General features: G+C 47.7%; 1 protein-coding gene across 1 annotated transcript in view; it reads right to left on the bottom strand.

The window, feature by feature from the left end:
• Positions 1-7,803: 7,803 nt before the first annotated feature.
• The window catches only part of LOC107108468 (guanylate-binding protein 1-like), a gene marked incomplete at its 3' end in the record, with an annotated part of 20,176 nt that continues 6,821 nt past the window's right edge, over positions 7,804-21,158 (bottom strand). Inside the window, exons 3-7 of the mRNA XM_015408905.1 lie at positions 19,089-19,198; positions 17,654-17,850; positions 16,731-16,973; positions 8,205-8,485; positions 7,804-8,016 (exon numbers count right to left, since the gene is read on the bottom strand). Of these exons, the coding sequence (XP_015264391.1) occupies positions 7,804-8,016; positions 8,205-8,485; positions 16,731-16,973; positions 17,654-17,850; positions 19,089-19,198 (1,044 nt within the window). The remainder of the gene's footprint in view (positions 8,017-8,204; positions 8,486-16,730; positions 16,974-17,653; positions 17,851-19,088; positions 19,199-21,158) is intronic.

The following is a 21,158-nucleotide window of genomic DNA, read 5'->3' as shown; positions in this document are numbered from 1 at the left end:
CTCTGACCGTAATAAAATGAATGAATGAGTCATAGGAATTATACTTTGTGTGTGTATGCAATGCTTGCCAGTCTGTCTGAATGTGTTCAAAAGTATATGGCCCCGTAAAAGCGGGCCAGACACAATGATGGTTTTACAAGAAAGTTTTCCACATGAGACTATAATCATAGAATAGAAGGGAGATTCAGAAATGTGAAGTAAAAAGATGGAGGATTGAAGGGGGGGGCAAAAGTATATTCGAAGATGTTCTGAATCTCTCATGGAAAACACCTAAGCTTACATGTAGAAATACCTAAGATTCTTGTACTTTGCAGAGCTTGCTTCGAGATAGATAACGGACGGGGCTGCTAGAAAAACAAATCTGTGTTGAGGCCCACGCTAGGTAACGGAAAAGTACTAAGATGAACACGAGGATGGGCCATGGGAGGGGAGGCTCTAGGCAGCGGGGGGGGGGGAGTTCTGATTGGGAACAGGTAGATTGTGAGGGAGGGGCCAATTGGTTACCTCAGCCAGATAGGGGGTATAAAGAATTTCTGTGCTGCGCCACAGCTTCAGAGATGCTGGGGGACCGCCCTCCAGACTCTCTCCATGATTTGCAAACATGCTTCAATAAATGCTGTACTTGATGAGAGCCTCTGCGTTGGATTTTCCTGCTTGACTGTGTGTCCGGTTAATCCACACATAACAATTCCTAATTTATGGGAACAGGTTCTGTGGAGAGCAACTCTGTATGTTAAAAGAGCAGCCTTGAACCTGCTGAGGTAACTTGACTAAAGAAAGGGGAATCAAATCTTCCCTCAGGTTTTACTTACTTCACTTCAGGCTCAGCTACAGTTACTCTCATCAGGGAGAAGTCTGGTGGGTGAAGTGGTGAGCCAGTTTTACTTTATATACTGGTCAGCCATGAACATAAGAACATAAGAGATGCCAATGTTGGATCAGGCCAAAGGCCCGTCCAGTCAAACACTCTGTCACACAGTGGCCAGAAATACCAGGTGCCATCAGGAGGTCCACCAGTGGGGCCAGGACATTAGAAGCCCTCCCACTGTTGACCACCCCCCAAGCACCAAGAAGACAGAGCATCACTTGCTCCAGAGCCCCTATCTATACCTTGTGGCTAATAGCCACTGATGGACTTCTGCTCCATATGCTTATCTAATTCCCTTTTGAAGCCGTCCATGCTTGTAGCTCCCACCACTTCCTGTGGCAGTGAATTCCATGTGTTCATCACTCTTTGGGTGAAGAAGGACTTCCTTTTATCCGTTCTAACCCGACCACTCAGCAATTTCATGGAGTGCCCACGAGCTCTTGTATTGTGAGAAAGGGAGAAAAGTCCGTCTTTCTCTACCTGCAGTTTCCCATGCATAATCTTATAAACCTCGATCATGTCACCCCTCAGTCGTCTTTTCTCCAAGCTAAAGAGCCCTAAGCGCTTTAACCTTTCCTCATAGGGAAAGTGTTCCAACCCTTTTATCATTCGAGTTGCCCTTTTCTGCACTTTTCCCAAAGCTATAATATCCTTTTTAAGGTGTGCTGACCAGAACTGCACACAGTATTCCAAATGAGGTCTCACCATTGATTTATATAGGGGCATTATGATATTGGCTGATCTGTTTTCAATACCCTTCCTAATAATCCCCAGCATAGTATTTGCCTTCATTATTGCAGTCACACACTGTCTCGACATTTTCAGTGAGTTATCTACTACAACTCCAAGATCTCTCACTTGATCAGTCTCTGCCAGTTCAGACCCCATCAATGTGTATTTATATTGAGGATTTTTGGCTCCAATGTGCATCCCCATGCACTTGGCCACATTGAACCCCATTTGCCATATTGACGCCCACTTGCCCATCCTTGACAGATCCCTTTGGAGTGCCTCACAATCCTCCCTGGTTTTCACCACCCTGAACAACTTCGTATCATCTGCAAATTTAGCCACTTCACTGCTTACTCCCAATTCCAAATCATTAATGAACAAGTTAAAAAGCGGGGCTTCCGGTCGGGTTAAAATGGCGAGTTAACGCGTCTCGCAATCGCGCGAGGTGGACGATAGCTTCTTTCGACAGTTTGGGCTTTGTTTTGCCCAACGCAGCAATCCTCAGGCAAGGGGATTGACTAGCCAGCAATTTTGTCTCAGCGGGGGTTGAGATTGGCGTATCACAAGCCCTGAAGGGGGCTTGTAGACGCGCTTTGATCCCCCCCCCCACGAAGAAAGGCGTTTGCGACTCATCGCTCAAGAAGCTAATCGGGCTGGTTTACCAGCATAAATTCGTCGTTTCCCGATCTCTTAACATCGAAGAATTAAGATAAGTACAAAAGAAACAGCGTGACACCCCGAGATTAACGAGAAAGATAACAAAGATATAAAGCTTACCGTTTTGAAGAGAAAATCAAATATCGGATCAAGCGGTTAAGCGTTAATGAACTGTTTAAATGAAATGGATCCACTTTGCTTGAAAAAAACCTTTTCATTGTAGCGATAATTATGAAAAAATAAACTTTGTTTAACATTCCTGTGGATAATTTGAAAAAGCAAGTGCGCAGTGAAAAGAAAGGAGAGGAAGCGGATATAGAATGCTGTGTGACTGTGTGTAACATCGAGAGGCTTCCTATGTGCAAAGGAGAGACACGAAACGGCTAGAGAGGATTTCGGAGGACGGAGACAAACCGGAAGAAGATTGGATGGTGATTGGTGAAGGGAAAAGGCTCTATAGGGGAGAGTTAAACCAGACGGACAGGAAGTAAGAAGAAGGAAGTACCAAACGAACCTACTCTAGCCAGAAAACCATAGAAAACATGCGCCCGACATTTTGAGGAGGACTAATTTTTACATTGTATTTTTGACTGTTTTTTGGGCAACTTGAACAAGCGAAAATTAGCAAGACCGTCTAATCGACCTTTAACAAGTTGTATAAGTATTTAAATAGGGCCTGAAAAGGCCCTTTTGAAGAAATTAAAAACGGAACCGAGAACCAGATTGAGAACAGCATCTACAACTAGCCCAGCTATGGCAACGGGAAAGGATAAGAAGGAGTGGCAGGCTGCCATGGACGTAATGGAGAAGAGGATGACAGAAGCAATCAGAGCTGTGGGAGTACAGTTAGATGAACAAATGGATAAGCACATGAAAGCACATTTGGAGCAAATAGAAGAAGTACAAGAAAAGAATATAACTGCAATCAAGGAATTGTTAACTACGGAAATAGCGGATGTGAAAAAAGAATTGGTCGAGGTAAACAAAGAAATACAAGGCTTGGCAACTAAGACAACGGACATGGAAGAAGAAACAAAAAAGTTGGAGAGGAAAACGGAACAAGAAAATAAGAGATTGGAAGTAATAATGGAATACAGAATTAAACAGAATCAATTAAGGCTGAGAGGTATAGTGCAAAAAGAAGATGAAGACATAAGGAAAACTGTGATTGATGCGTTGACACTGTATCTTGGAGATGATTTGGGAGATCTGGATTCCCAATTTGATCTGATTTATCGAGTGAGATCTGCTTATGCAGAAAGGAAGAAACTGCCAAGAGATGTAATTGTTCAGTTTGTCTCCTTGAAAACTAAGGAGGATGTTTTCAAAAAGCAATTTACAGATTCTTTGGAAATTGAAGGAAAGAAGGTAATCATATTGAGAGAACTCCCAAGAGTGATATTACTGGAGAGAAAAAGATATAAGAAATTGGCGGATAAGTTGAGAGAGAAGCAAATCAAGTTTAGATGGGAGATACCATTTGGATTATCATTCAACTACAATGCCTTGAAGTACACGATCACGTCAGTGAAGGATCTGTTGAGATTTAAAGCGGACAATATAAGTGAGTTTGGAGATATATAAGAAATCAACATGGATTACAAATTTTTATCTTGGAATGTGAATGGACTAAATTCACCAAATAAGAGAAAATTAATTAGACATTGGTTGGAAAAACAGAAATGTGATATTATTTGCCTGCAAGAAACTCATATTAGAAAAGTGGATAATAAATATTTGATTAACAAGAAATTAGGCGAAGAATTTTATTCATCAGCAGCAACAAAGGTTAAAGGAACAATAATCTATGTTAAAAAGGAGTTGAATCCTAAAGAAATTTTCAAAGATAAAGAAGGAAGATATGTTGGGGTTGAAATATCGATGTATCAAAAGAAAACGCTGATTGTCAACATATATGCACCGAATGGTGCCAAGGACAAATTTTTTCATGATTTGACTAAGGAGTTTGATCAAGTGAGTTATGATCAAGTGGTGATAGCAGGCGACTTTAATGGAACTGTAAATAATGAATTGGACAGACAATCTAAAAAGGGAGACAGCAAAATTGGGAAATTACCGATGACCTTTTTTAAATTGATGGAACAAGAGAAACTAGAAGATGTTTGGAGAAAATGGAATTCAGGAGTTAAAGACTTTACATTTTATTCTAACCGACATGAATCTTTTTCATGGATTGATATGATCTGGATGTCTGGAGAATTAGCAACTAAGACTTTGAAAGTTGAAATTTTACCAAAAACTAACTCGGATCATAATCCAATAATTTGGATGACTAAAGTGAAAAATAGGCAACTACATTGGAGAATTAATGAAGATTTGTTGGATAAGAAAAAGATACTAGATACATTACGTAAGGAAACAGAAATTTTTTCCAATTAAATCTTGATAAGGAAACGACAATACAAACGGTGTGGGATGCTTATAAAGCAGTGATAAGAGGGACACTTATATCGTTAAATTCAAAAGACAAAAAAGAAAAACAACAACAGTTGATAGACATTAATTGCAAAATACGGCAGAAAGAAGTTGAACTGAAAAAAATACCAGGAAAAAAATCGATAATTAGAGAAATAAAAATTTTGCAAGACCAACTAAATGTAATCGCTAATCGGGAAATCTATTGGAATTTAAAGAGGCTTCAGCAAAAATCTTTTGAAGGTGCAAATAAACCGGGAAAATTCCTAGCTTGGCAAATAAAAAACAGGAGAGGAAGAAGAACCATAAATAAAATTGTAGAAGATGGTAAAGACTTGGTGGAGATAAATGGGATAAAGCGAGCATTTTTTAAGTATTATGCCAAACTGTTTCAGAAGAAGAATATTGATTCGGAGAAGATAAAGAACTATTTGGAGAAAGTTAAATTGCCACAAATACAACAAAAGGAAAAAGACTTGCTAAATGCTAAAATTCAAACAGAAGAAATCTTAAAGGCAATCGATGATGCAAAATTAGGGAAAGCTCCGGGACTGGATGGTTTTACTGCAAAGTTTTACAAAAAATTAAAAGAAGAGCTGACCCCGATATTTGTGTTGTTGATGAATGAAATTAGAGACTCTACAATTCTACCGGAAACATGGAAAATGGCTAATATTTCACTGATACCAAAAGAAGGTCAAGATTTGACTGATGTTAAGAACTATAGGCCTATCTCTCTCCTTAACAATGATTATAAATTATACGCCAAGGTATTGGCCGAAAGAGTAAAGAAGTACTTGAAAGAAGTAATTGCAGAAGAACAAGCTGGTTTTTTGCCGGATAGACAAATTAGAGACAATTTGAGAACGGTGATTGACGTAATAGAATATTATGATAAACATCCAGAGAAAGAGGTCGCGTTACTCTTTGTGGATGCAGAAAAAGCTTTTGATAGCTTGAATTGGGATTTTATGCTGCAAGTAATTGAGAAAATGAATATTGGCCAGGAGTTTTTGAATTTAATAAAGGCAATTTATAAAGATCAAAAATCATCACTAAACGTAAACAAAGACATGACGGACTATTTTAATGTACAAAAGGGGACAAGACAAGGATGTCCATTATCACCATTGTTGTTTATTTGGATTTTGGAAATCTTATTGATGAAGATAAGAGAAGATAAAGAGATCAAAGGATTAAATTTAAAAGGTTTCTCTTATAAATATCGGGCATTCGCAGACGATGTGATGTTTGTTTTAGAAGATCCATTAGAAGTTGTGCCGGTTTTAATGGATACAATTAAAGAATTTGGAGACCTGGCCGGTTTTTATGTTAATAAGAAAAAGACTAAAATGCTATGTAAAAATATGACAAAACAAAGACAAAATGATTTACAACAAATGACACAATGTGGTGGTCAAGAAGGTTGACCTACCTATCAACCTATCAACCTACCTATCAACAGAACCCAATGCCAACCTGCTACCTGAACCCAGTGCCATTGTGGTAAATGCCAGCTCAACAGGAGGACTGATGTCAACTTAAGCACAGAATCATCACAACAATACACAGAAAAATTTCAAAAAAGAACAAACTTCTGTAATTGGCCAAACAGCAGTGTGCCCACCCTTACCTGTAATCCTACTGGCCAGTGCTCCTCCCCCCTTCTGTTCCTGGGAAAGCAAACTAGTATTTGGGCTTCATGTTTGAAGCCAGAAGCAACAACAGCCTTGCAAGCTGCAATGTCATTTGCAAATGCATTGCAGTGATTGGCTGTATGTAAGGTCCCTCTTCCCCCGCCCTTCTGATAAACAGAGCAAAGGGCAGGAAAGAGAAAAGGTGGGGAAAAGAAGGTAAGTGCAGCCCATTAAAGTTTAACCCCCCCCCCCGAAGTCTGTATTCGGCAATGCCGAATAATACCGAATAAATCAGATTCTGATTTGGCTTGCCAAATACCAAAAAAAAGCCGAAAAGGAATTTTGGGGGTTTATTTCAGTTTGGCTTTATCGAATGCACACCCCTGTTGCTGAATGCAACATCTGTGTGGGCGTGCATTCAGTCGGTGATACACCAATAGCATTGGCTACCAATCGAGTACCAGATCCATTTCAAGGTGTTAATGTTGATCTTTAAAGCCTTATGCAACCTGGGACCAACATACCTTAGGGACCGCCTCTCCCCATATGTGCCCCAGAGAGCCTCGTGCTCTGCGGACAACCATCTGCTGATTGTCCCCAGCCCAAGGGACATTTGCGTAGCCTCAACCAGGGCCAGGGCTTTTTCTGCCCTGGTCCCGGTCTGGTGGAACATGCTCCGAACTGAGATCAGGGACCTGTTACAGTTTCTCAGGGCCTGCAAAATGGAGCTGTTCTGCCTGGCTTTTGGTTGAGGCAGTAGGTGTCCACCAGCTGGCCTCCTTGTTGCAGCCCTAGTGGTATGCTGTTATTAACAAGACCTCTATGGCTCAGCTTCTGCCCATTTGTTTCTGGCTGTAGGAACTATAATCTGAAATCTGTTGAATTCCCCATTTTAATTTGTTTTTACTGTTTTAATGTCAGATATCTATTTATTCTGAACTACTGAATACTGTAATTTATTGTAATCTATTGTTGTAACCTGCCCTGAGCCCGCTTGCAGGAAGGGCGGGATATAAATTGAAATAAATAAATGAATAAACATTAAAGATAAACCCTTTCACTCATTCACCAGCCGGATCTTAAATTAATGGTCCTTTGAATGCATGAGGAGCCAAATAAAAATGATCTGAGCATAAAGCAGACTGGCGTTTGATCACTTACCTCCACAGGACTCAGCTGCCAGCTAGCCTCAGAGCAAGAATACCACCAATCCTTTAATCAAAGCTTCTGTCCCCCTTTTTATTTGATCGTGAGCAGTTGGGGTTTAAAGGATCTATAGGTGACACTAGAGTGGGGAATTGGCCATTCTTCCGTCCAGAAGGCAGTTGCCTCAGAGCCTCCCCCTCCGGCCCAGAGCCGCCACACTGCTGACCGGTCAACACACAAAGTCATTTCATCCTTCCTCTGATCAATAACCCATCGGTCTCAATATTGCTCAGAAGCAGATCTCAAAGAAACTACGTCGTGCCCTACCTGAATCCCTTTCCCAGGTGCCAGGTGGTATTTCTCCTCTATTTCACGCTGCTTTCGCAAGAAACGCTGATAGCCAACAGGCACAGAGTAGATCCCCTTGGCGATCCCATCTTCCAGCTCCCGGGAAAGATCCGTAAGCACAGCAAGGCAGCGGTCGGAAGACACCTGTTCATTCCTCCTGCAAAACTCCTTTTTCTTCTCTTGCAGGTTACGCTACCAAAACAAGAAGATCCAGAAATAAGTGTGTTGGTAACAATGAGAAAACATTCCTTCCCTGGGGTACTATGCAATGGGATGGTCACACCTACAACTCAATTGTTAACTATTAGTTTGTTGTCATCACATCCTGGAAAAGGGCTATGAGATGACAGCACATTGAGAAGTCACAAGAGGGAACATACCATAAGATCGGCTTGAAATTTTTCAATGTGGTCCCCAAAAGCACAGGCCATGAACACCACCGTGGCCTCCCTCTCACACGCAGCATGCACCCCCAGCAGCTCTTCCACCGTCTCTGTGGGCAGCTTCATCCGCTTCTCCATCAGCTCTTCATAACGGGAAATGGCCTCATGCACAGCAGCTGTGTTCTCAATCTCTGCCAGGGCCTGCACGGCGTTCTCCAAGCAAGGCACCTGCCCACTGTTGATCGCTTCCACGTAGTTCTTTGCCAGGTTTGCGAGCACTGCAAAGGGAGGGAGGGGTAAAACAAGGAATCATAAGGTTAGTGAATCATAAAACAACTTCGTCTTGGTTATTAAGCCTCTTTGTCACAGGCAGCGGCTGGGAAGGTTCTCTAATGGCTGCCTCCACTCTGGAATGGGTCTCCTCAGGAGGGCCCCAGAGCACCAGACCTGTAGCCAGGATTTTGTAATTTGGGGGGCCTTTAAATAAGTCAGGGGGTACTGACATAACAAAATAAAAAAATAAAGTTAAAATAAAATTTAAAGAACTCGCTTTTGCAGCATTCGCACTCTGCCTGGGGAAGCAAGCCGTGCTTGGGGAAGCAAGCCGTGCTTGGGGAATGGGCTGTGGTGGGGAGTTCTCCAGGTGGCCCAGAGAGCCGGGGGCCGGGGGGGCTGGATGGAAGTCGGGGGGCTGGAAGGAAGTTGGGGACCAGGCCCCAAAATGCCCCACTGTAGCTACAGGCCTGCAGAGCACCCACCCTACCCCTTTCTACAGTACCTTTCCAATAGGTTTCCGTTTATACGTGACCAAATGAGGTGTGAGGAGGACCCAGGCAGAGGAACAAACTAGTTTTATTAAAGAGATTTAATAACAACTGTAGTTCAAAAGCCATGTAGGAATAATGAGCCCAGTAAAGGTAGGTAAATCAGTAAAATAATAACCCCTAACACGTCTGTCTATATGATCCTAGCCTTCCCTAGCTACCGTATTTTTCGCTCCATAAGACGCACCTGACCATAAGACGCACCTAGTTTTTAGAGGAGGAAAACAGGGAAAAAATATTCTGAACCCTGGGGCTCAGTTCCTGAACACTCCTGGCACACCCTGGGGCTGTCATTCCACTCTTGGCCCTGTCATTCCAGTTCCTGAACACTCCTGCTCCATCCTGGGGTTGTCATTCCACTCCGTGGCCCTGTCATTTCAGTTCCTGAACACTCCTGGCACACCCTGGGGCTGTCAATCCACTCCATGGTCTGTCATTCCAGTTCCTGAACACTCCTGCTCCATCCTGGGGTTGTCATTCCACTCCGTGGCCCTGTCATTCCAGTTCCTGAACACTACTGGCCCACCCTGAGGCTGTCATTCCACTCCTGGCCCTGTCATTCCAGTTCCTGAACACTACTGGCCCACCCTGGGGCTGTCATTCCACTCTTGGCCCTGTCATTCCAGTTCCTGAACACTCCTGCTCCATCCTGGGGTCGTCATTCCACTCCGTGGCCCTGTCATTCCAGTTCCTGAACACTCCTGGCACACCCTGGGGCTGTCATTCCACTCCTGGCCCTGTCATTCAGTTCCTGAAAACTCCTGGCACAACCTGGGGCTGTCATTCCACTCCGTGGCCCTGTCATTCCAGTTCCTGAACACTCCTGCTACACCCTGGGGCTGTCATTCCACTCTTGGCCCTGTCATCCCAGTTCCTGAACACTCCTGCTCCACCCTGGGGCTGTCACCCCACTCCGTGGCCTATCATCCAAGTCCCAGAACACTCCTGCTCCAACCTCGGGCTGTCACTCCACTCCATGGCCTGTCCCAGGGTGTAACACTTCTGTTACTCATTGCACTCCGTGGTCTCTCATTCCATCCCCAGAGTAGTGTATTTGGGCCCAGAGACCCTAATGGAAAATCCATTCTGCATTTTTATTGCAACTCTACTTGTACCCTAATGTTTTCCAATGGAGCCCATGCAAGTCAATTGGCTTTTTGCTCCCACTATTTCCAATGGGTCTTCCAGTGTCTCCCATTGTTTCCAATGGGCAATCCTGTCCTTCCTTTTAGTACATCCCCAAAGGTCTACCCTCACAGCATTGCTGTGTAGCCCAGTCCTTCGTGGGTGTGCGCAGAAGCAAGCAGACTTGAATGAAACGGCACTACTCCCACGTAAGAGCGCACACAGGCCTGACGCCCGAGCCTATAAAGGTTCACTCGGAAGGCAATCCCCCCTTTTCCCCTCACTCAAAGGGGCTTTATCATGCCGGCCAAGCGGGCGACCATGCCCTGAACCCTTATGCATGCATCCTTCCTTGGCACTATAGCTCTCCGTGTGTGCCAGAACGCCGAGGGCACATGAAGAGAGAGGGTGAAAGCTGGGAAGAGTTCCACGACCAGCCCGCGATGGGGCAAGGCAGGGGCGGGAGCACCTCGCCGAAGGGCTCCCCCTTCTTTAAGCCACCGGGGGGTGGGGCAGGGACGTTTTCTTAAAAGGAAAAAAAACAACCCCTTTTTCCACCGCTCCCTCTTCTCTGTTTGGCTGCCTGCCTCTTTCCACCAGCCAAGCTGCTTACTGGGTCCTGGAGCCCTCAGTCGCCGCCACTGCCTCTCTCTTTTCTTCCCCCCCTTCCTCCTCCTCCTCCTCCCTCGCAGGCCTTAACGGGGACTACTGAGGATAGGAAGCGCGGGAAACCCCTCCACCCTCGCCGAAGGGCTCGAGTGGGGGAAGGCAGAGCAGGCCAAAGGTGAAAAGGCGCCAGCCGCAGATGACCTGCATGTGAAACAAAGCCTTGGTAATGTGCTTGTCACCGCAGCGCCGGGCGCCTGGTAACCGGGTGTTGCCTCTTTAAGCCACCGGGGGGGGGGATGGGGGTGGGGACATTTTCTTAAAAGGGAAAAAAACACCCCTTTTCCCACCGCTCCCTCTTCTCCGTTTGGCTGCCTGCCTCTTTCCACCAGCCAAGCTGCTCGCTGGGTCCTGGAACCCTCAGTCGCCGCCACCGCCTCTCTCTTTTCTTTCCCCCCTTCCTCCTCCTCCTTCTCGCACGTGCCCCTTTCCCTCCCATGCAAGTGGCAAGTCTCTGGCGGCAGCGCAGCCCCAGGCGGCCGGCTCCGGGCATGTCCCACAGTATTCGCTCCATAAGACGCACACACTTCCTCCCCACTTTTTTTTTGGGGGGGAAGTGCGTCTTATGGAGCAAAAAATATGGTACCTGGTCTCTGACTGACTCACCCCTTTCAGATGAGGATCCCTCTTTCTGCAGCAGCCTCACCAGCCCGGCTCCCTGAGGGAGAGAACATCCCCCAATTTTGGGCCAGGCCTTTTATTCCTTCTTCCCAGGCACCACCCTCTGTTCTCCTGCTGGTGTAGCTTTCCCTCCAAAATACCATGATAACCAATCACAGGGTCCAGAGGGAACCTGGGAAATGTAGGCCCTGATAGCTACTCCAATGCAGGATTCCATGGAGCCACTAGGCCTCCTTAGAGCCTGCAGGCCACACCGCTATAGGCCCAGGATCATGACACCAGGGTCCAGAGGGAAAAACAGGTTGCTTACCAGTAACTGGTGATCTTCGAGTGGTCATCTGTGCATTCACACCCATGGGATCTAGTGCGCAAGCGCTGGATCGATCGGTGTTGTAGCAAGCTCTTTTAATGGATTTTCGCGCCCAGTCCCTCCGGGCATGCGCAGGAACCCCACCGTGCATGCCTAGAGGGGTGGGCGTGGACATCCCGCCGGTTCCTTCAAAGTACCGCCGCAAATCAACCCCTAGTAAAAATGTAGAAGCTGACAGCAGCGGGGAAGGAGGGCGGATGGTGTGAATGCACAGATTACCACTCGAAGATCACCAGTTACTGGTAAGCAGCCTGTTTATCTTCGGTGTGGTCTCTGTGCTTCACACCCATGGGAGATTAGCGAGCAGTAGCCTACCTGGAGGTGGGTGCTGGCAGGTCTTTTACTGCATAGCTGAAGACAGAATCTGACGTCCCATGTTGGTACCGGTGTTGATACGGATGTCTAGGGTGTAGTGCCTGATGAAAGTGTTAGGCGTGGCCCAGGTAGCAGCTTTGCAAATGTCCGGCAGTGGCACTCCCTAGAGGAAGGCAGTGGAAGTTGCGACAGCCCTGGTAGAATGCACCCTGATAGGGCCAGGCAATGGCTGCTTAGCGAGTAGGTAGCAGAGTTGAATCAGACCTACAACCCACTTTGACAGACGTTGCGCCGTGATGCGACTGCCTAGCCATGCCGAAGCGTACGAGACGAATAGCTGTGGGTCTCGTCTAGTCGGTTGGGTTCTCTGGAGATAGAACAGATGGCATTTTTGTTGATTCTGGTCGCAAAGATATCGACTAGGGGATTCTGGTCACAAAGATATCGACTAGGGGATTCTGGTCGCAAAGATATCGACTAGGGGAGTCCTCCACTTGTGGAAGAGTGGGAGGAGGTATTTTGAGTTAATCCCCCATTCGTGTAGGCTGAGTACGGCTCAATTTAGATGGTCCACGTGCACGTTCATGTCGCCAGGGATGTGAGTAGCCACGATGAAAATGCTGTTGTCAATGCACAACTCCCACAACTGGATGGCCAGGTTGCACAGTGCCTCCCTGCCTGTTGATATACGACAGCACTGTGGTGTTGTCCATCAGGACCATGACACACTTTCCCTTGAGTAAGGGGAGGAAGGAGGTGACGGCGTGACGTATGGCGAGAAGTTTGAGGAAGTTTATGTGTTTCTTTCCCGTCTGCGTATCCCATTTGTCTCCAACAGAAAGGCCCATGGAGTGAGTTTGGACGACAGTAGCCAGGGAAATAATATCTGATGCCCTGTTGCTGGGCAGGTAAGCCATGCATGTCTGTGAATCCAGTATCGTGCCAAAGTATTGTATGCGCTGGACTGGACATAAGTGAGACTTTTACTTGTTGACCTGAAGGCCCAGGTTCTGCAGTAGTGTTAGAGTCTCTGCGATGTTTGAGACTACGGCGGTTTTGGAGCGTGCCACTAGAAGCCAATCGTCTATTTAGGGGTAGATTGAGATGCCCCGGAGACATGCCGCGACCACAATCATGGTTTTTGTGAAGACCCTTGGAGCACTGGACAGGTCGAATGGAAGGGCCATATAATGGAAGTGCCGATGACCAATCATAAAGCGTAGGTATTGGCAGTGGGAGGGATGGATCGTGATGTGGAAATACGCATCTTGGAGGTCGAGGGTGGCCATCCAGACATGTCTGCAGAGGAGTGGCATGATCTGCTGAAGCGACACCATGCGGAAACGGTGGTAAGTCACGAATGGTTCAACTCCCTGAGATCTAATATGGGTCAAACGCCCCCGTCTCCTTTCGGGACTGTGAAGTATCGGGAATAAAATCCCGTCCTGTGGAGGTGTGGTATTACAAGCTCTATGGCTTCCTTCTGCAGAAGGACGGACACCTCTTGGAGGAAAGGTGGAGAAGGGGGCGTGGATACAACGACTGATGTATTGGGGTTCTGGATGAATTTGATCTTGTAACTTTTGGGCTAATATGGCAAGCACCCACTCGTCCGAGGTGATGTGATGCCAGACGCGAAGAAAGGGTGACAGACGGGTAGTTGCTGACTTGGTGACAGGGAAGTAAAAAACTCTGGTTTGACGGTTTGGATTGTTTGGTGCGTGAGGCCTGCTGGCCTGAACCGAATTTGGGTCTTTGGAAGGCGGGTTTCTGGCCTCCAGATGATATTGGCCTCCAACGCATGTCAGGAAACTGATGAGTAGGTGTGCACCTCTGCCATGCCCTTGACCAGATACGTTGGCGATACTGTTGTCTTCCAGAAGACAAGACCCCTAGGGCTCGGGACACCTTTATACTCTTATCCAGCTCTTGCAGGGCCGAATTGGTTGTGGTATTAAACAATCACAGGCCATCAAAGGGTAGGTCTTCCACATAGAACCTAGTGTCTACAGGTAGGGTAGTGCTTCTGAGCCAGGAATACCTCCTGAGAGCTATTGCAGAAGCCATTTGTCTCAAAGACGCTTCAAGGATATGTTTAGTAGTGTTGAACTGTTGCTTTGCTAACACCATGCCCTCCTTTTGTACGACTCTGGCTGCTTGCAGTTTGTCTTCTGGTAGGTGACAGAGGAGCTCTGAGAATCGTTCCCAGAGGGTGTACTGGTATTGGTTCATACAGGCCAGGTAGTTGGTGGCCTTGACTGCCAACGCTCCAGTAGAATAAAACCGTCTGCCAAAAGCATCAAGTTTCTTTCCCTCTTTGTCTGTGGGGGCAGTATGCGTCTTCCTAGATTTGGAGGACGACGTGATGACCATAGAGTTAGGTTGAGGATGAGAAAAGAGAAATTCTGCATCCGTATCTTGCACTCTGTACATGTGGTCCAACTTTTTTGTGGAGACAGGTGCAGAAGAGGGTTTCAACCAGGGCGATTTTGCTGCCTGGAGGAGAACCGATGACATAGGAAATGCCAGGGTGGAAGAAACATCAAGTTGAACAATATCATAGACGGTGTCTGATGTTTGATGTTGTTGCTGGACAACAGAGAGACCTAGGGAATGGGCCATTCTCTTTACCAAATCCGTATGTGAGGTTATCTGAAGGTGATATTGGTAAGTTCTCAGCAACATCCTGGTTAGGAGACTTATGGTCAAGAGAGGTGTGATCCTCAGAAGCCTCAGTTTCAGAGTCCTCCTCGACGAAGTAGAGGAGACTTGATGTTCTATTTGGACCGACGTGTCCTGTGGATAAGTAACTTGTTTAGGTTGGACGACAGGAACGGTAGGGTTTTGAGTGACAGGAGGGTTGAGTGGATGACTTGGCTCTAAAGTAAGGGGTGGATTGACTATAGGCGGACGTGATAGAGAAGCCGACGGTTTTGATCTATAAGGAGATCTCGACCAATGAACAGATTGGGTGGAATAGCGGTCCCAATTGGAATAATCAGCAGGCGTTAACCATGGCAGGGATGGTGGGTATGCCCCATAGAGGTACTGCAGCTGACGCTGGTCCCACGACATCGGTGGTGGAGGAGGCAGAAAGACTCTCGGAGACTGACTTCTGGACCGTGGACGTCTGGGAGACAAAGCAGTGGCTTGTCTATGCAAAGCGTCCCTGTAATCACGAGTGTTGATGTCGACAGTTTGAGAGCGAAGACAAGGAGGGTGACGCTGTGCCGCAGACGAGGTATATCGGTGCCGAGGGAGCTCGATGTTGGGAGCTTCTGATACCGTCGACGACGGAGAAGGAGACGGAGAATGCTCTGCACCCATTTGGTGACTTAGGAGCTCAACCGTTTCGACATCGGGACAATGCAGCTCCATTTGATGGACAGGGGAATCCAATACGTGGATGGTCGGTACCGGTGGAGGAATCTGAGCCTCCGATATTGATACTGCCGTTGGAGCGGGAAGCACTACAGTGGCATCACACAGTGCTTGTACCGCCGCCTTCCCCGCCTTGAGAGACTTAGAAGTGCCCTTCTTCGCGGATTTGGTCTCCGTACTTGCCTTGGTCTCCATACTTGCCTTCTTGACAGGCGTCGAGGCAGACAATTGTGCCTTCGATGTCGGGTGTTTCGGTGTCGGACGGTCGACATCGGAAGCAGGCCTCGGCGTTGGAGCTGTCGACGTGGACAGTCTCCCCTCCATCGCTGTGGTGGGAGCAAGGGCCGACTCAAGTAGTGCTACTTTAAGGCGCGCAGCGCGGTTCTTTCTCGTTTGGTTGGAGAAGCGAGCAAAATGACGACAGGACTCTGGTTTGTGAGACTCTCCGAGGCAAAAAATACAAAGTTTATGGCCGTCTGGAGGAGCAAGTTTACTTCCACCTATTAAAAAATCCCCACTTCTTCTCCATAAGAAGCGGAGAACCAAAAAGGAAAAAGAATAAAGTGTGGAAATAATTTACAAGAGCTGAGAAGGTTTTTCCAAAAAGCTATCAGCGAACCGATCAGATGAAGGAAGGAATAGGTCTTTCCAACGTGGCGGTAAGAAAGGAACTGGCGGGATGTCCGCGCCCACCCCTCTATGCATGCACGGTGGGGTTCCTGCGCATGCCTGGAGGGACTGGGCATGAAAATCCGTTAAAAGAGCTTGCTACAGCACCGATCGATCCAGTGTGTGCGCACTAGATCCCATGGGTGTGAAGCACAGAGACTACGTCAAAGATCCTGGGAAATGTAGGCCCTGAGAGCTACTCCAATGCAGGCTTCCCTGGAGCCACTAGGCCTCCCTAGAGCCTGTAGGCCACACCGCTATAGGCCCAGGATTATGACACCTTACACCAAGTTCCTTTTTGATACCAATACTCTTTCACTGATCGTTAATAGCAGCAAGACAGTCATGGCCATGAATCTGCATATTTGTTACCCAAGAACACAATTTCAAGTGTGCTATATGTGAGTGTGCAACACTAAAGCGTACTGCAGTGCACTTTGAACACATGAAGGGCTCTGAGAGATCTCCCAGCATGGCCAACACCATTATTATTGGGTGCAACTAAAAAGGCTTATTAACCTCAACCTATGACTTCTCAGGAATGCTCCTCACTTGCTCCGCTGACAACCCAGCCTCCTGGGACCATCTTGGATCGGGAGGTGTTCCAGACGTGCTCGCAGAAATCATTCACTTGTTTCAAGAAGTCCGGCTCCAGATCTTCCTCTACCAGTTCCTCCAGCCAATGCAATTTCCTCTTGTTAGCTGGACGGTCAAATGTGAAACATTTCCGGGAAGGAAAGAATTTGCGAATGCATATTCTGGACACGTTGCATTTCTGGATTGGCTCCGTGTTTCCTAGGGGAAAAGGTAGGGGGGAGGAGAAAAGCAGACCATCAGTGACAGTAGCAGTGAACTTGCAAGCATGTGAAATATCTATTTACCAAGAGGTTAAAGGGTGGAACCGAGTGGTCAAAGAATAGAGCCAAGCACTCGGCAGAAACGGAGATGCGCATCTTTGCTTTTTACAGCAATCAGTGGCTAGTGGTTGCAGACAGCTTCCTTTGGTTCTATGCCAGCATTCCCAGCCTTATTCTCTGCCCATTGGGAGGCAGAACAATACTAAGAGAGGAGCTGAGATTATAAGCCTAGTTCAGACAGAGGATTCGTGGATTCAAGGGAAGGCAGCTCCAGGTAGCAAATACGGCATCTCGGCATGAAGAGAAGAAGAGAAAAGATTTGATTTATACCCCATCCTTCACTACCCTAAGAAGTCTCAGAGTGGCTTACAATCCCTTTCCTTTCCCCTCCCCACAACAGACTCCCTGTGAGGTAGACGGGGCTGAGAGAGCTCTCTCAAGATCTGTCCTTGGGAGAACAACTCTGAGAGAAGGTCACACCAGCAGCTGCATGTGGAGGAGTAAGGAATCAAGCCCAACTCTCCCAGATTAGAGTCCACTCTTAACCACTGCACCAAACTGGCTCTCTACACTACACCACTACACCAAACTGAAATGGAGGCTCTGTGACCCTCTCACCTTTCTGCAGTTTCAGGGCACTCTCCAGGTACTTGTCCTCAGTTATAAGTCGTCCGTCTATCTCCAGCTGTAGAGGGAAGTCTCTCACGGCCCAAATGAAGGCGGGGAAGAAGCGGACAAACTCAGCAGAATTATTCTCCTCCTGGCAACGCCCGGAAGACTTTGTATGAATTTTTTTCCTCAACTCAGTTACATAGCTGGACCTCGCTAAGGGAAAGATTTAAACTTTGTCCCTTGGCCCTCACAAACTGCTCAAATCACTGGGGTTTTTTTGGCTCTCTTTCCACCTGTGCAATTTAAAAAGCCTCTCTGAACATGTGCAGGCAGCACTTCTTTCATTAGGCAACCAGTGGGGGATGAAGGGGACTTACCAGGAGAAAGGCCCAGCTCATGGCGCTGGTATCGGAGAGGAAGTGACGCCATCATACCAGCAACTTCCAGGCAATATTCTGGTACATAGGCAAAAATTCTATGGTAAAACTGGCTTCTACCATAGAGTTCTTGCCCAAATACCAGCGCGTCAACTGGAAGTCGCCGGTGTGATGACATCACTTCCTGTGCGACACCAGCAATGTGGCCTGGGCCTTCCTCTTTCTACTAGTAAGTCACCTTCTGGACAGCTGATTGGCGGCTGGGGAGAAGGGCTTGGTGGCAGGGGACCCACGCCTCCACTAGAGGGTCTCGCAATCCTACTTCGGAGATTTTTTTTAAAATGGGGCTGGAAACTCGATGGTACCATTGAGTTTCCAGTCCCATTACCAGAGCGTCACCCAGCTACGTGCCTCCATCACGTCTAGGTGATGGAATAGTGCAGCGCCTGTGTTCCAAGCAAGAATCTTCCGACGGGGAAGCATGTGTCCCCCGCTAGTTCGTAGGTAGGTACTCGGCAACCCTATGTGTGACACCAGCAATGTGGACTGGGCCTTCCTCTTTCTATTGGTAAGTCCCCCCACCTCCCAGCTGATCAGCAGTTGGGGGCAGGGCCTGGTGTTGGGGGACCCCCACCTAAACCAGGGGGTCTGGCAACCGGATCCTTCATTGATTTCCGTGGGTCTTTCCCCCCCAGGAGGCTGTAAACCCTGCTAGCATCTGTGATCTGACCCACTGAAGATGTATTCCCACTGCTCCCCTCCTTCTGGCATTCTCAGTGTGCCCCCTCCCTTCCCTAACACCTGTCCCAAGGGGTCTCAACAACCATGCCAAGGAACTGTGTGTACAGCTCCCGTCTGTCCCTTCCTTGCCTCTGACAGCTGCCTGCCCTCAGTCTTTCCTTTGCCCCTGCAGTTCACCAGCCTCAGAAGTTCAAACAGAAACCTTTTCCCTGCCTCTGCCTCCCACAAAGGGCTGCCCTAGCCAGCCACCTAAAGCTGCCCAGGGGATCTTCCGTCTCCACCATCAGAGCCCACTTCCAGTTTCTGATGCCCCGAAAGGATACTGCAGCTTCTCCAGGGCCACATGGTCGATGGTGCCCATGCTGTTATAGACCAGGGTGCTGCTGAGCAGAATGGCCAGTGCAAAGATCCAGGAATCGTTCTCTGTGTTGCCCTGAAACAGACAATGTAATAGAGAATGTTAGAACTGCAGTTTGCTGGTAGACCAGAGGGGGTGATAGAGTACTCACTTTGTGTATAAGAACAAATTTAGAATCCGGTGGCACCTTTAAAACCAACAAAGGTTTATTCAAGATATGAACTTTCGTGAGCATGCACAGTTTTTCAAACACATTGGAATGGAAGGTAAGGTTCAGACTTACAGACAGGGGCTGAACAGCAAATTAACGTGTAATGTGATGAAGATGTTTTAAGATATGAGAAAACTAAATAACAAGCTAAGGTCATAACGCCAACAGCTGTAAAGCAGTAAATATGTTAAAATAAGACTGAGACCCTCCATTAGCTCCTCTCAGGTGTGGAGGTCACTTATCAGCATTTTTTCCTTTCTTTTTTGAGGCGGGTGCAGTGTTATGCCAGCCAAACATTCCAATATTCCTTGAATTACATTCAGTACTCTAATATACTATTCTGGCCACCTGGATATCTATCCTTGTGTATAAGGTCATGTTTAAAGAAGTTGCTGTCATATTACTGAGGTCCTGTGGGGCAAACGTCTTTGTGAGAGACCAGATACATAACAGACACAGACATTTCATGATCTCACATCCCCAGAGAGCATTGAAAGGACAAACCATCTTTTGGATGGACTAAAAAAGAGGCACCCGTATTCTGCCTTTCTTGGGGTTGGGAGGATGGCATTTCCGACTGGCACTGATAGCACTTTAGGAAATAGTTAATTGTTGCAGCTGGTTTGTTGTTGACCTTGCCATCGGTTGGCCACCTGAAGCTACACAGAGCCCGCCAGTGATCAATGAATGGGAAACAAATTCCAGTGCTCTTGGGGAGAGGGAGGTATGGTGGTGGGTCTGGGCAAGGTCGAGTGCAAAGGGCGCAGAGAAATAGAGTGGCTCGGCGCCCTTTCAGCCTTTGACCCATCCCGAGGGTGGCCGGCAGTGGGGTTGGGATTAAGAATCCTCCTCCATCATTGGTGCTGTGCAATGCCAGGTCCATCAACAACAAAGCCGAAGTCTTGCGGGACTTTGTGCAGGAACAGCAAGTAGACCTGGCATGTGTGACCGAGACCTGGGTGAAGGAGGGGGAGACAGTTGCACTCACCCAACTTGCCCCTCCGGGGTTCTCGGTCCTTCACGGACTATTGGGCGGGGGGGAGTGTGTCGGCACGATGCTGGAGGCTGAGGAGAGTTTGGCTATTTGGCTAGTGTACCGACCACCTAACACACCGGCCAATGGTCTGCCATCCCTGCTGGAGGCCGTATCAGGCTGGGCGCTGGAGCACCCTAGGCTACTTGTCTTGGGTGACTTCAACGTCCATGCTGAGGACGCGACCTCCAGCCGGGCTGTGGACCTAGTGTCGTCCATGGCGGCACTGGGGCTCTCTCAGTTCGTTTCGGCCCCCACGCATCGGGCCGGACACACGCTCGATTTGATCTTTGCAGCGGGAGTGATGGTGGACCGGATCACTGTCTCGGCAGTGCCATGGTCGGATCACCATGCCCTGAGGGCCCGTCTGAATGTCCCACCCCGACCCTGTTTAGGTGGTGAGCTGATTTTGGCTCGCCCGTGGAACCAAATGGACCCTATGTGGCTCCGGATGGCTCTGCGGGATCCGAGACCCCCTGGCGGCTCGTTGGAGGAGCTGGTGGAGGATTGGAACAGCCGACTCTCCTCAGCCATCGACGAGATCGATCCCAGGCACCCTCTCCGCACTCGTGCTAGGCGAACGCCCTACCCAGGAGTTGCGCTCGCTGAAGCGAGAACTGAGATGGCTAGAGAGACGGTGGCGCCGTGCTCGTGACGAAGTGTCCAGAACATCCTACAGGACGCTTATGAATTCCTATGTGATGGCAGTCAGGGCCGCAAAGAGAGATTTCTATGGGGCCTCGATTGCATCTGCTAGCTCATGCCCTGCCCAATTATTTAGAGTGATTCGG

The sequence above is a fragment of the Gekko japonicus genome, unplaced genomic scaffold, assembly GCF_001447785.1.
Source record: "Gekko japonicus isolate JY-2015 unplaced genomic scaffold, Gekko_japonicus_V1.1 scaffold6345, whole genome shotgun sequence".
NCBI lineage: Eukaryota > Metazoa > Chordata > Lepidosauria > Squamata > Gekkonidae > Gekko > Gekko japonicus.
Note: the sequence above shows the minus strand (reverse complement) of the source record. Positions and strands in the feature narration are given on the sequence as shown.